Here is a 15,914-nt window from a genome sequence, read left to right as displayed (position 1 = left end):
ATGGCATCAAAGGTTACAGGGAAAAGGCCAGAAATTGGGGCTGAGGAGGAGATTTTAAAAAGAGGATCAGCCATGATTGAATGGAGGAGCAGTCTTGATGGGTCAGAAGCCCTAATTCTGCTCCAATGTCTTATGGTCTAATACAGGCACTCCTCAAACTGAGCAGTTTATGGAGGAGTGAGAAAGAGCCTCTAGCAGCAGAACGGAGAGAAGCAGGAGGGAGGAGCGCCGGACAGGAGGAGGAGGAGACATGAGTGAACGAGAGGGAGGGACATGGCCGTGGTAACATAGCAGTTAGCACAACACTATCACAGCTTGGGGCGCCAGAGTTCAGAGTTCAATTCCAAAGTCAGCTGTAAAGAGTGTAATCCACCCCATGGAATGTGGACATTTCCCCTGGGTGATCTGGTTTCCTCCCACAGTGCAAAGATGTACCCGTTAGTAGGTTAACCGGTGATTGTAAATTGTCCTGTGTTTAGGCTAGGGATAAATGGCGAGTTCAGAGGGCTGGAAGGTTGTATCTCTGAATCTTAATAAAAACATCCATAAGTGCATCTTCCTTGAATGACCACAGCTGCTTTGACCCAGCCACCCACGGCCCTCACACTAGACCGGAAGTTACTGGATATACTTGTTATCAGAAACTAATACAGAAGGGTCGGTCCCTCCCCGCAGAGACCCTCACACACTAATTCCCTTTCAAACAGCAGCTTGTTTAAAATGTTGAATAAATAAGGGCAAAACAGTTACAGAGGGTTTATCCCTTGGCTATCTGTGATGGTCCCAGTGCTGTCTAGGGGCTGCCCTCTTCTACCAGTCCCTCACCCCACCACCCCCCCGCCCCCAACCCCAGGCTCCCCTAGTACCTGCAGAAAGAAGTAAAGGCAGGCAACAGGAAGAGATGACAGCATGCTGAGTGGGATGTAGAGAGCCAACACCAGCAAGGTGGACAAAACGTCAAAGAGGCAAAGCAGAAAGTCCTCCGCACAGGCTGGGATCCGGTCGTCGATGGTGTCCATGTCCTGTGAGAAGCGGTTCACCATTCGGCCGGCTGGGGTCAGCTCAAAGAATTGCATGGGACAGCGGAGGGTGTGGTTAAGCAGGTGAGCATGCAGGAGTCTAGAGGCACGGATACAGCACACTGCAAATAGCAGCTGTGACGCAATGTAGGACAGCATGCCTGTTGAACGAGAACAGCATGTTACTGCCCCAAAAAAACCATCAGAGGATCTGAACAATACCCAACAATACCTTGCACTCTCCACGGACACTGACAGGGAGATGGGCATAACTTTGTCTGCCTGTTTTCTTACAAAAACATATAAATTACATTCTTCAATACCACAACAGAGACAAAGACTGAGTAACAAAAACTAAATTAAAATATTCTCATCACAAACAAAAGAAAACCTGCAGATGCTGTAACTCCAGAACAACACACACAAAATGCTGGAGAAACTCCGAAGGTCAGACAGCATCGGTGGAAAAGAGTGAACAGTTGACGTTTCGGGCTGACAACTTTCATGAGGACCTGATGCCCCATAACATCGACTGTTTGCTCTTTTCCACAGATGTTGCCTGCTTCCTCCAGCATTTTGTTTGGGTTGCTACTATACTCCCATCCCTGTCAAGAATGGCATTTATCCCCTGCAGTGCCCAATGACCACAGAATTCCTCCTTGGTACTCATGGACACTGTTGTGCCCTCTCCACAGCTATGCAGGTACAGAAAGTACCTCTGGAACATCACCTGCAGTTCGCCCAGTCAGAACCCTCCAGGACCCATGGATAGCAACCCTTGCTAACCTCAGAATGGAGTTTACTAGGTCACCCTCATCTCTTCTTACTGGATGACTGCATACAAATATGGTGGGGTCACCCCTGCTTGCCCTGGGATTGTGACAGGACATGGTATTCTAACTCCATTAGAATTATTTTGTTGTCATCTGTGATACATTGCAGGAGCTTTCAAGAGGCAGTGGGAAGGACAAAATGTGTAACACTGTGGAACAACTAGCACCTGCAGGGCAGGGTTCAGCAGCTGACTGATGCAACATTCTCCTGCCCTGGATGTTCCCCTCAATCTATGACCTTCCATCCAGTTTCCAAGTTGTTCAAGAAAACTGCTTCACCCAACAGTCTTAATGCTGTCTGCATTAACAATCCGTATCACCTGTCTCAGTCTCACTCTGTCTGACCCTGGAGTGATGGGATGGGACAGTGTGGAGGGAGTCTCACTCTGTGTCTGACCTCAGAGTGATGGGATGGGACAGTGTGGAGGGAGCCACACTCTGTCTGACCCTGGAGTGATGGAATGGGACAGTATGGAGGGAGCCTCACTCTGCCTGACCCTGGAGTGATGGGATGGGACAGTGTGGAGGGAGCCTCACACTGTGTCTGACCCTGGAGTGATGGGATGGGACAGTATGGAGGGAGCCTCACTCTGTGTCTGACCCTGGAGTGATGGGATGGGATGGGACAGTGTGGAGGGAGCCTCACTCTGTGTCTGACCCTGGAGTGATGGGATGGGATGGGACAGTGTGGAGGGAGCCTCACACTGTGTCTGACCCTGGAGTGATGGGATGGGACAGTATGGAGGGAGCCTCACTCTGTGTCTGACCCTGGAGTGATGGGATGGGATGGGACAGTGTGGAGGGAGCCTCACTCTGTGTCTGACCCTGGAGTGATGGGATGGGACAGTGTGGAGGGAGCCTCACACTGTGTCTGACCCTGGAGTGATGGGATGGGACAGTGTGGAGGGAGCAACAAACTGTGTCTGACCCTGGAGTGATGGGATGGGACAGTGTGGAGGGAGTCTCACTCTGTGTCTGACCTCAGAGTGATGGGATGGGACAGTGTGGAGGGAGCTACACTCTGTCTGACCTCGGAGTGATGGGATGGGACAGAGTGGAGGGAGCCTCACTCTGTCTGACCCTGGAGTGATGGCATGGGACAGTGTGGAGGGAGCCTCACTCTGACCCTGGAGTGATGGGATGGGACAGTGTGGAGGGAGCCTCACTCTGTCTGACCCTGGAGTGATGGGATGGGACAGTGTGGAGGGAGTCTCACTCTGTGTCTGACCCTGGAGTGATGGGATGGGACAGTGTGGAGGGAGCCTCACTCTGTGTCTGACCTCGGAGTGATGGGATGGGACGGAGTGGTGGGAGCCTCACTCTGTCTGACCCTGGAGTGATGGGATGGGACAGTGTGGAGGGAGTCTCACTCTGTGTCTGACCTCAGAGTGATGGGATGGGACAGTGTGGAGGGAGCCACACTCTGTCTGACCCTGGAGTGATGGAATGGGACAGTATGGAGGGAGCCTCACTCTGTCTGACACTGGAGTGATGGGATGGGACAGTGTGGAGGGAGCCTCACACTGTGTCTGACCCTGGAGTGATGGGATGGGACAGTATGGAGGGAGCCTCACTCTGTGTCTGACCCTGGAGTGATGGGATGGGATGGGACAGTGTGGAGGGAGCCTCACTCTGTGTCTGACCCTGGAGTGATGGGATGGGACAGTATGGAGGGAGCCTCACTCTGTGTCTGACCCTGGAGTGATGGGATGGGACAGAGTGGAGGGAGCCTCACTCTGTGTCTGACCTTGGAGTGATGGGATGGGACAGTGTGGAGGGAGCCTCACTGTCTCACCTTGGAGTGATGGGATGGGACAGTGTGGAGGGAGCCTCACTGTCTCACCTTGGAGTGATGGGATGGGACAGTGTGGAGGGAGCCTCACTCTGTGTCTGACCCTGGAGTGATGGGATGGGACAGTGTGGAGGGAGCCTCACTCTGTGTCTGACGGAGTGATGGGATGGGACAGTGTGGAGGGAGCCTCACTCTGTCTGACCCTGGAGTGATGGGATTGGACAGTGTGGAGGGAGCCTCACTCTGTCTGACCCTGGAGTGATGGGATTGGACAGTGTGGAGGGAGCCTCACTCTGTCTGACCCCGGAGTGTTGGGATGGGACAGTGTGGAGGGAGCCTCACTCTGTGTCTGACCCTGGAGTGATGGGATGGGACAGTGTGGAGGGAGCCTCACTCTGTCTGACCCTGGAGTGATGGGATTGGACAGTGCGGAGGGAGCCTCACTGTCTGACCCTGGAGTGATGGGATGGGACAGTGTGGAGGGAGCCTCACTCTGTCTGACCCTGGAGTGATGGGATGGGACAGTGTGGAGGGAGCCTCACTCTGTCTGACCCTGGAGTGATGGGATGGGACAGTGTGGAGGGAGCCTCACTCTGTCTGACCCTGGAGTGATGGGATGGGACAGTGTGGAGGGAGCATCACTCTGTCTGACCCTGGAGTGATGGGATGGGACAGTGTGGAGGGAGCCTCACTCTGTCTGACCCTGGAGTGATGGGATGGGACAGTGTGGAGGGAGCCTCACTCTGTCTGACCCTGGAGTGATGGGATGGGACAGTGTGGAGGGAGCCTCACTGTCTGACCCTGGAGTGATGGGATGGGACAGTGTGGAGGGAGCCTCACTCTGTCTGACCCTGGAGTGATGGGATGGGACAGTGTGGAGGGAGCCTCACTCTGTCTGACCCTGGAGTGATGGGATGGGACAGTGTGGAGGGAGCCTCACTCTGTCTGACCTTGGAGTGATGGGATGGGACAGTGTGGAGGGAGCCTCACTCTGTCTGACGGAGTGATGGGATGGGACAGTGTGGAGGGAGCCTCACTCTGTCTGACCCTGGAGTGATGGGATGGGACAGTGTGGAGGGAGCCTCACTATGACGGACCCTGGAGTGATGGGATGGGACAGTGTGGAGGGAGCCTCACTGTCTCACCTTGGAGTGATGGGATGGGACAGTGTGGAGGGAGCCTCACTCTGTCTGACGGAGTGATGGGATGGGACAGTGTGGAGGGAGCCTCACTCTGTGTCTGACCTTGGAGTGATGGGATGGGACAGTGTGGAGGGAGCCTCACTCTGTCTGACCCTGGAGTGATGGGATTGGACAGTGTGGAGGGAGCCTCACTCTGTCTGACCCCGGAGTGTTGGGATGGGACAGTGGAGGGAGCCTCACTCTGTGTCTGACCCTGGAGTGATGGGATGGGACAGTGTGGAGGGAGCCTCACTCTGTGTCTGACCTCGGAGTGATGGGATGGGACGGAGTGGTGGGAGCCTCACTCTGTCTGACCCTGGAGTGATGGGATGGGACAGTGTGGAGGGAGCCTCACTCTGACCCTGGAGTGATGGGATGGGACAGTGTGGTGGGAGCCTCACTCTCTCACCTTGGAATGATGGGATGGGACAGTATGGAGGGAGCCTCACTCTGTCTGACCCTGGAGTGATGGGGTGGGACAGTGTGGAGGGAGCCTCACTGTCTGACCCTGGAGTGATGGGGTGGGACAGTGTGGAGGGAGCCTCACTCTGTCTGACCCTGGAGTGATGGGATGGGACAGTGTGGAGGGAGCCTCACTCTGTCTGACCTTGGAGTGATGGGATGGGACAGTGTGGAGGGAGCCTCACTCTCTCACCTTGGAATGATGGGATGGGACAGTATGGAGGGAGCCTCACTCTGTCTGACCCTGGAGTGATGGGGTGGGACAGTGTGGAGGGAGCCTCACTGTCTGACCCTGGAGTGATGGGATGGGACAGTGTGGAGGGAGCCTCACTCTGTCTGACCCTGGAGTGATGGGATGGGACAGTGTGGAGGGAGCCTCACTCTGTCTGACCCTGGAGTGATGTGATGGGACAGTGTGGAGGGAGCCTCACTCTGTCTGACCTTGGAGTGATGGGATGGGACAGTGGAGGGAGCCTCACTCTGTCTGACGGAGTGATGGGATGGGACAGTGTGGAGGGAGCCTCACTCTGTCTGACCCTGGAGTGATGGGATGGGACAGTGTGGAGGGAGCCTCACTATGACGGACCCTGGAGTGATGGGATGGGACAGTGTGGAGGGAGCCTCACTCTGTCTGACCTTGGAGTGATGGGATGGGACAGTGTGGAGGGAGCCTCACTCTGTCTGACGGAGTGATGGGATGGGACAGTGTGGAGGGAGCCTCACTCTGTCTCACCTTGGAATGATGGGATGGGACAGTGTGGAGGGAGCCTCACTCTGTCTCACCTTGGAGTGATGGGATGGGACAGTGTGGAGGGAGCCTCACTCTGTGTCTGACCATTCTAACAGGTTGGCTCAATATTTAAGAGCCAGAGAGACTGAATCATACAGCACAAATACAGACCATTAAGCCCATCATGTGCATGTTGATCATCAACTCTCCATTTATACTAATTGCATTTACCACTGCAGTCCAGAGACTGATGATTCAAGTGCTTATATGGATTTGTAAGTGAGTAAGTAGCAGCCATCAGGTTCTGACCCCTGCAGTAACAGTCTCCCTAAATGGCCAGGCTCAAACCTCTGCAGTAATGGGCTCTCTAACTGGTCAGGCCGTCAGGTTCTGAACCTCTGCAGTAATGGGCTCTCTAACTGATCAGGATGTCAGGTTCTGATCACCTGTAGTAACGGGCTCTCTAACTGGTCAGGAGCCCCATGAGCTGATCCCTTACCTATCCAAACCAAAAGGTTCAGTACAACATTGTGGGCTGAATGGCCTGTTCTTGTACTGTACTGTTCTATGCTCTATGTCTGAGGGATACAATCTAATGAAGCCATCAGACGCTGGTACTGGCCCCACAGATTTCATTTGTTACTGACCACACTCAGCTTCCATACAGCAATACAGACCACTTGGACCACAATGCTGTGCCAACATTTTAACCTGCTCCACAGTCAATCTGACCCTTCCCTCCCACATTCCCATAAATATTTAAGATTTATTTATCAAGTGTACATTGAAACATACAGTGAAATGTGTCATTTGTGTAAGCCACAAACACAACCCAAGGATGTGCTGGGGAAAGCACACATTCCAGCTCAAACGGTGTACCCAATTAAAGAAAACAACTTTATACATCAGAGAGTACATAGTAAATTGCTTCTTATTTTCTATCATCCATGTGCCTATCTAAGAGTTTCTTAAATGTCCCCAATGTATATGCCTCTTCTATCACCCCTGGTACTGCGCAGCACACAGCCACCACACACTGTAAAACCTTACCTCTGATACCCCCTTGCACTTTCCTCCAATCACCATAAAATTATGCCCCCTTGTATTAGCCATTTCCACCCTGGGAAACTGGCTTTGTCTGTCCACCCAATCTATGCCTCTTATCATCTTGTACACCTCTATCAAGTCTCCTCTCATCCTCCTTTGCTCCAAAGAGAAAAGCTCTAGCTCGCTCAGCTTGTCCCCATAAGACATGCTCTCTAATCCAGACAGCATCCTGGTGAATCTCCTCTGCACCCTCTCTAATCCAGACAGCATCCTGGTGAATCTACTCTGCACCCTCTCTAATCCGGGAGCATCCTAGTGAATCTTCTCTGCACCCTCTCTAATCCAGAAGCATCCTGGTGAATCTCCTCTGCACCCTCTCTAATCCGGAAGCATCCTGGTGAATCTCCTCTGCACCCTCTCTAATCTGGAAGCATCCTGGTGAATCTACTCTGCACCCTCAATAATCCGGAAGCATCCTAGTGAATCTTCTCTGCACCCTCTCTAATCCGGAAGCATCCTGGTGAATCTTCTCTGCACCATCTCTAATCCAGGCAGCATCCTGGTGAATCTTCTCTGCACCCTCTCGAATCCAGACAGCATCCTGGTGAATCTCCTCTGCACCCTCTCTAATCCAGACAGCATCCTGGTGAATCTCCTCTGCACCCTCTCTAATCCAGACAGCATCCTGGTGAATCTCCTCTGCACCCTCTCGAATCCAGATGGCATCCTGGTGAATCTCCTCTCCACCCTCTCTAATCCAGGCAGCATCCTGGTGAATCTCCTCTGCACCCTCTCCAATCCAGGCAGCATCCTGGTGAATCTCCTCTGCACCCTCTCTAATCCAGGCAGCATCCTGGTGAATCTCCTCTGCACCCTCTCGAATCCAGGCAGCATCCTGGTGAATCTCCTCTGCACCCTCTCCAATCCAGGCAGCATCCTGGTGAATCTCCTCTGCACCCTCTCCAATCCAGGCAGCATCCTGTTGAATCTCCTCTGCACCCTCTCTAATCCAGACAGCATCCTGATGAATCTCCTCTGCACCCTCTCTAATCCAGACAGCATCCTGATGAATCTCCTCTGCACCCTCTCTAATCCAGGCAGCATCCTGGTGAATCTGCTCTGCACCCTCTCTAATCCAGACAGCATCCTGGTGAATCTCCTCTGCACCTTCTCCAATGCAGACAGCATCCTGATGAATCTCCTCTGCACCCTCTCTAATCCAGGCAGCATCCTGGTGAATCTGCTCTGCACCCTCTCTAATCCAGACAGCATCCTGGTGAATCTCCTCTGCACCCTCTCTAATCCAGGCAGCATCCTGGTGAATCTGCTCTGCACCCTCTCTAATCCAGGCAGCATCCTGGTGAATCTCCTCTGCACCCTCTCGAATCCAGGCAGCATCCTGGTGAATCTCCTCTGCACCCTCTCGAATCCAGGCAGCATCCTGGTGAATCTCCTCTGCACCCTCTCTAATCCTGGCAGCATCCCGGTGAATCTCCTCTGCACCCTCCCTAATCCAGGCAGCATCCTGGTGAATCTCCTCTGCACCCTCCCTAATCCAGGCAGCATCCTGGTGAATCCCCTCTGCACCCTCCCTAAAGCTTCCACATCCTTCCTATGATAGTTGACCAGCAATGAACACAATATTCCAAATCGAGAAGCCAGCTCTGATCCATGTCGGGTCTTCAGCATCCCCTCTGACCCTCCCTTGTCTGAGGCAGAACATTCTGTCCTAAGTAAGGGCTTCACCATTGTCCCCCTGCGCCCACGTCAGTGAGTTCCACGACTGCCAAAAACTCTCTTCTTCCGCTGCCTCTGTCTCCATGCCTATTTAACCATATAACAATTAATCATGGAAACAGGCCATCTCGGCCCTTCTAATCCATGCCGAACGCTTACTCTCACCTAGTCCCACCTACCTGCACTCAGCCCATAACCCTCCATTCCTTTCCTGTCCATATACCTATCCAATTTTATTTTTAAATGACAAAATCGAACCTGCCTCTACCACTTCTACTAGAAGCTCGTTCCACACAGCTACCACTCTCTGAGTAAAGAAGTTCTCCCTCGTGTTATCCCTAAACTTTTGCCCCTTAACTCTCAACTCATGTCTTCTTGTTTGAATTTCCCCTACTCTCGATGGAAAAAGCCTACCCACGTCAACTCTATCTATCCTCATAATTTTAATGCCTCTATCAAGTCCCCCCTCAACCTTCTGCACTCCAAAGAATAAAGACCGAACTTGTTCAACCTTTCTCTGTAACTTAGGTGCTGAAACCCAGGTAACAGTCTAGTAAATCTCCTCTGTACTGTCTCTATTTTGTTGACATCTTTCCTATAATTCGGTGACCAGAACTGTACACAACACTCCAAATTTGGCCTCAATTTTAACATCCCAACTCCTATACTCAGTGCAAGGACTCTCCACCCCACACCAATAACCCTCCTCCTCTTCCTAGACACCTTGGCCTGCCGCCTGCTCTGGACCTTTTCACTGCCATCTGCTGACAGGACATCAACCGTCTCAACTTCACACTCTTCTCTCCTTCCCAACGCTCGGCTCTCCACTCCCTCTGCACCAATCCTAACCTCTCCATCAAACTCACAGATAAGGGAGGTGCTGCAGGTAGAGGTGCACACCGACCTCTACCTGCTGAGGCCAAGCGCCAACTCTTAGACATCTCCTCTTTCTTGCCCCTCAAACAGGACCCCACTAAGGATCACCAGGCCATTGTCTCCCACACCATCACCAATCTTTCTGGCTCTGGGGATCTCCCATTCACCGCCACCAACCTCATAGTTCCCGCATTCTGCACCTCCCATTTCAACTTCCTACCCAAAATCCACAAACCCATTTGTCCAGGTAGGCACATTGTTTCAGTTTGTTCCTGAGCCTCTGAACTCATATCTGCACACTTCGACTCTGCTTTATTCCTCTGATTCAGTCCCTTCCTACCTACATCCATAACACCTCACACACTTCGGATCTTTTCAAGGATTTCGAGTTCCCTGGCCCCCATCATTTTATTTTTACTATGGATGTCTAGTCCCTATACATCTCCATCCCCCACCAGGAAGGCCTCAAAGCTCTTCATTTCATTCTGGACATCAGACACAACCAGTTCCCCTCCACCACCACCACTCTCCTCCGCCTAGCGGAACTTTCCCTCACTCTAAATAATTTCTCCTTTGGCTCCTCCCACTTCCTTCAAACAAAAGGGGTAAGCCATGGGCACTTGCATGGGTCCCAGTTATGCATGCCTGTTTGTTGGCTACGTGGAACAGCCTATGTTCCAAGCCTACACTTGTGTCCATCCCCAACTGCATTGGTGCTGCTTCCTGCACCCACGCTGAACTTGTCAATTTCATCCACTTTGCCTCCAACTTACACCCTGCCCTCAAATTTACCTGGTTTATTTCTGACACCTCCCTCCCCTTTCTCAATCTCTCTGTCTCTGGAGACAGCTTATCTACTGATGTCTATTACAAACCCATGGACTCTCATAGCTACCTGGACTATTCTTCCTCCCACCCTGTTACTTGTAAAAACACTATCCCCTTCTCTCAATTCTTACACCTCCACTGCATCTCCTCTCAGGATGAGGCTTTTCATTCCAGAACGAAGGAGATGTCCTCCTTCTACAAAGAAAGAGGCTTCCTTCTCTACCATCAATGTTTCAACTGCATCTCTTCAATTTCACGCACTTCTGCTCTCACCCCATTCTCCCGCCACCCTACCAGGGATGAGGTTCCTCTTGTCCTCACCTATCACCCCACTAGCTTCCATGTCCAGCGCATAATTCTCTGCAACTTCTGCCATTTCCAATGGGATCCCACCACCAAGCACATCTTCCCTCCACCCCAACTTGCTGCTTTCTGCAGGGATTGCTCCCTATGTAACTCCCTTTTCCATTCATCCCTCCCCACTGATCTCCCTCCTGGCACTTATCCTTGCAAGTGGAACAAGTGCTACACCTGCCCCTACACGTCCTCCCTCACTACCATTCAGGGCCCCAAACAGTCCTTCCAGGTGAGGCGACACTTCGCCTGTGAATCTGTTGGGGTTATATACTGTGTCTGGTGCTCCTGGTGTGGCCTCCTGTGTATCGGTGAGACCTGATGTGGATTGGGAGACTGCTTTGCTGAGCATCTACACTCTGTCCATCAGAAAAAGCAGGATCTCATATTTTAATTCCACTTCCCATTCCCATTTTGTTATGTCTATGGATGGCCTCCTCTACTGTTGTGATTGGGCTACATTTAGGTTTGAGGAACAACACCTTATATTCTATCTGAGCAGCCTCCAATCTGATGGCATGAACAGTGATTTCCCGAACTTCTGATAATGCCTCCCTGCCTCCTTCATCATTCCCCATCCCCCTTTCCCTTATCTTCTTACCTGCCCATTGCCTCCCTCTGGTACTCCTTCCTCTTTTCTTTCTTCCATGGCCTTCTGTCCTCTCCTATCCAAATTCCCAGCTCTTCACTTCATCCCTCACCCTCCCAGTTTCATCTCCCATATTGTGTTTCTCTCTCCCCTCCCCCCCCCCCCCACCTGTTAAATCTACTCCTCAGCTTTTTTTCTCTAGTCTTGCCGAAGGGTTTCGGGCCAAAAAGTCAACTGTACATTTTTCCATGGATGCTGCCTGGCCTGCTGAGTTCCTCCGGCATTTTGCGTGTTGCAACAATACTCCAAGTGTCTTCCAACAAGAGTTTCTGGAGTTGCAACACTACCTTGCGGCTCTTGAACTCTCTCCCCTGACTACCGTCGTAGTCACCATAACAAATTGTGCAGCAGCTTTGAGGGATCTATGGATGTGGTACCACAAGATCCCTCTGTTACGAATCCTGCCATGAACTCTATTCTGCCTCCAAGTTCAACCTCACATTTTGTTGGATTGAATTCCATTTCCCTGAGGTGAAATCAGTTCATAAGAACATCCACGTGCAGTAAATGACCCCTTCCCTCCCCTGGTGATGCCTGAGTTTCTGCAGTCTATGTTGCTGACAGCGGTTGGACTGGAGATTTGCACCCTGCCTGGGTCACACTGCACGACTATCTGCTTATAGTGTGGAGAGCCTCCCATTTCGGCAGACATGTTAAAGCATCGACTTCTCCCTTCTCAGGCTCTGTGTGATGTCGAGCTGCCTTAGTGATGGGAAGCCCTCTGTCATCAGATAGCAGTTGGGACCTGGAGGGGTTTCTAGATAGCTTTTTGCCTTTTCCCCTAAGGCACATGTTAATCACCTACACCTACATCACCTACATCCTCATAAGTAAATTGATGTCAGGGTGAGATCACTGACAGTGTGCACATTATGAGCTGTTGGAACTTCACCAGCTCCACCAGGTTGAAGCAGCTTTCAGAGTGTCAGTGATGTGTGTTGAAGCAGAGGGAGGAGGGAGATGCTGACGAGGAGGAGAGGGCAGAGAAGATTCCAATCACAGAAGGCACACTGGAAAGGTATGAAAGGAAACACAATACTCAGTCACATCGACACTACCCCCCCCCCCCCCCACACCACTGGTACTGAACCAACACGGTCATCTCTATATTTCCACCCCCCTATCTTCTGGTACTGAACCAACAGTCACATCTACACTCCCCCCCCCCCCCCGAACCACTGGAACTGAACCAACAGTCACATCTACACTCCCCCCCCGAACCACCGGAACTGAACCAACAGTCACATCTACACTCCCCCCCCCCCGAACCACTGGTACTGAACCAACAATCACATCTACACTCCCCCCCCCCCCCCCCCCGAACCACCGGAACTGAACCAACAATCACATCTACACTTCCCCCCCGAACCACTGGAACTGAACCAACAGTCACATCTACACCCCCCCACCAAACCACTGGAACTGAACCAACAGCCACATCTACACCCCCCCACCAAACCACCGGAACTGAACCAACAGCCACATCTACACCCCCCCACCGAACCACCGGAACTGAACCAACAGTCACATCTACACCCCCCCACCAAACCACTGGAACTGAACCAACAGTCACATCTACACTCCCCCCCCGAACCACCGGAACTGAACCAACAGTCACATCTACACTCCCCCACCAAACCACCGGAACTGAACCAACAGCCACATCTACACTCCCCCACCGAACCACCGGAACTGAACCAACAGTCATATCTACACTCCCCCCTGAACCACGGAATTGAACCAACAGTCACATCTACACTCCCCCCCCCCCCCGAACCACCGGAACTGAACCAACAGTCACATCTACACTCCCCCCCCCGAACCACCGGAACTGAACCAACAGTCACATCTACACTCCCCCCCCGAACCACCGGAACTGAACCAACAGTCACATCTACACTCCCCCCCCCCCCGAACCACCGGAACTGAACCAACAGTCACATCTACACTCCCCCCCGAACCACCGGAACTGAACCAACAGTCACATCTACACTCCCCGCCCCCCCGAACCACCGGAACTGAACCAACAGTCACATCTACACTCCCCCCCCCGAACCACCGGAACTGAAACAACAGTCACATCTACACTCCCCCCCCCGAACCACCGGAACTCAACCAACAGTCACATCTACATTCCCCCCCCCCCCGAACCACCGGAACTGAACCAACAATCACATCTACACTCCCCACCCCCCGAACCACCGGAACTGAACTAACAATCACATCTACACTCCCCCCTCGAACCACCGGAACTGAACCAATAGTCACATCTACACTCCCCCCCCGAACCACCGGAACTGAACCAACAGTCACATCTACATTCCCCCCCCCCCCCGAACCACCGGAACAGAACCAACAGTCACATCTACACCCCCCCCACCGAACCACCGGAACTGAACCAACAGTCACATCTACACTCCCCCCCCAAACCACCGGAACTGAACCAACAGTCACATCTACACTCCCCCCCCGAACCACCGGAACTGAACCAACAGTCACATCTACACTCCCCCCCCGAACCACCGGAACTGAACCAACAGCCACATCTACACTCCCTCCCCGAACCACTGGAACTGAACCAACAGTCACATCTACACCCCCCCCACCGAACCACCGGAACTGAACCAACAGTCACATCTACACTCCCCCCCCCCCCGAACCACCGGAACTGAAACAACAGTCACATCTACACTCCCCCCCCCCCGAACCTCCGGAACTGAACCAACAGCCACATCTACACTCCCCCCCCCGAACCACCGGAACTGAATCAACAGTCACATCTACACTCCCCCACCAAACCACCGGAACTGAACCAACAGCCACATCTACACTCCCCCCCCGAACCACCGGAACTGAACCAACAGTCACATCTACACTCCCCCCCCCCCCCCGAACCACTGGAACTGAACCAACAGTCACACCTACACTCCCCCCCCCGAACCACTGGAACTGAACCAACAGTCACACCTACACTCCCCCCCCCGAACCACTGGAACTGAACCAACAGTCACACCTACACTCCCCCCCCCACCAAACCACTGGAACTGAACCAACAGCCACATCTACACTCCCCCCCCGAACCACCGGAAATGAACCAACAGCCACATCTACACTCCCCCACCAAACCACCGGAACTGAACCAACAGTCACATCTACACTCCCCCCCGAACCACCGGAACTGAACCAACAGTCACATCTACACTCCCCCCCCCCCCCCGAACCACCGGAACTGAACCAACAGTCACATCTACACTCCCCCCCCCCCCGAACCACCAGAACTGAACCAACAGTCACATCTACACTCCCCCCCCCCCCCGAACCACCGGAACTGAACCAACAGTCACATCTACACTCCCCCCCCCCGAACCACCGGAACTGAACCAACAGTCACATCTACACTCCCCCCCCCCCGAACCACCGGAACTGAACCAACAGCCACATCTACACTCCCCCCTCCCAAACCACTGGTACTGAACCAACAGTCACATCTACACTCCCCCACCAAACCACTGGAACTGAACCAACAGTCACATCTACACTCCCCCACCAAACCACCGGAACTGAACCAACAGTCACATCTACACTCCCCCCCCCCCCCGAACCACCGGAACGGAACCAACAGCCACATCTACACTCCCCCCCCCCCGAACCACTGGTACTGAACCAACAGTCACATCTACACTCCCCCACCAAACCACTGGAACTGAACCAACAGTCACATCTACACTCCCCCCCCCCACCCGAACCACCGGAACTGAACCAACAGTCACATCTACACTCCCCCCCCCCCCCGAACCACTGGTACTGAACCAACAGTCACATCTACACTCCCCCACCAAACCACCGGAACTGAACCAACAGTCACATCTACACTCCCCCCCCCCCGAACCACCGGAACTGAACCAACAGTCACATCTACACTCCCCCCCCCCCCTCCGAACCACTGGTACTGAACCAACAGTCACATCTACACTCCCCCCCCCGAACCACCGGAACTGAACCAAGAGTCACATCTACACTCCCCCCCCCCGGAACCACCGGAACTGAACCAACAGTCACACCTACACTCCCCCCCCCGAACCACTGGAACTGAACCAACAGTAACACCTACACTCCCCCCCCCACCAAACCACTGGAACTGAACCAACAGCCACATCTACACTCCCCCCCCGAACCACCGGAACTGAACAAACAGCCACATCTACACTCCCCCACCAAACCACCGGAACTGAACCAACAGTCACATCTACACTCCCCCCCGAACCACCGGAACTGAACCAACAGCCACACCTACACTCCCCCACCAAACCACTGGTACTGAACCAACAGTCACATCTACACTCCCCCACCAAACCACTGGAACTGAACCAACAGTCACATCTACACTCCCCCCCCCCGAACCACCG

General features: G+C 53.1%; 1 protein-coding gene across 8 annotated transcripts in view; it reads right to left on the bottom strand.

The window, feature by feature from the left end:
• Window positions 1–15,914, bottom strand: part of abcc3 (ATP-binding cassette, sub-family C (CFTR/MRP), member 3) — a 257,211-nt gene that overhangs the window by 30,481 nt on the left and 210,816 nt on the right. For 4 of the 8 annotated variants that reach the window (XR_009507548.1, XM_059948147.1, XM_059948149.1 and 1 more), the window contains one exon: window positions 867–1,180. The exons of 2 other annotated variants lie outside the window; for them this stretch is intronic. Coding sequence is in view for 4 of the 6 variants with exons in the window: in XM_059948147.1 (XP_059804130.1) it covers window positions 867–1,180 (314 nt within the window). In the remaining 2 variants the exon portion in view is untranslated. Of the gene's footprint in view, window positions 1–866; window positions 1,181–15,914 lie in introns of those variants that run through there. 2 more of the 8 variants (XM_059948152.1, XM_059948150.1) reach the window with 2 other exon arrangements.

This window comes from Hypanus sabinus, chromosome 23, assembly GCF_030144855.1.
Source record: "Hypanus sabinus isolate sHypSab1 chromosome 23, sHypSab1.hap1, whole genome shotgun sequence".
Taxonomy (NCBI): domain Eukaryota; kingdom Metazoa; phylum Chordata; class Chondrichthyes; order Myliobatiformes; family Dasyatidae; genus Hypanus; species Hypanus sabinus.
Note: the sequence above shows the minus strand (reverse complement) of the source record. Positions and strands in the feature narration are given on the sequence as shown.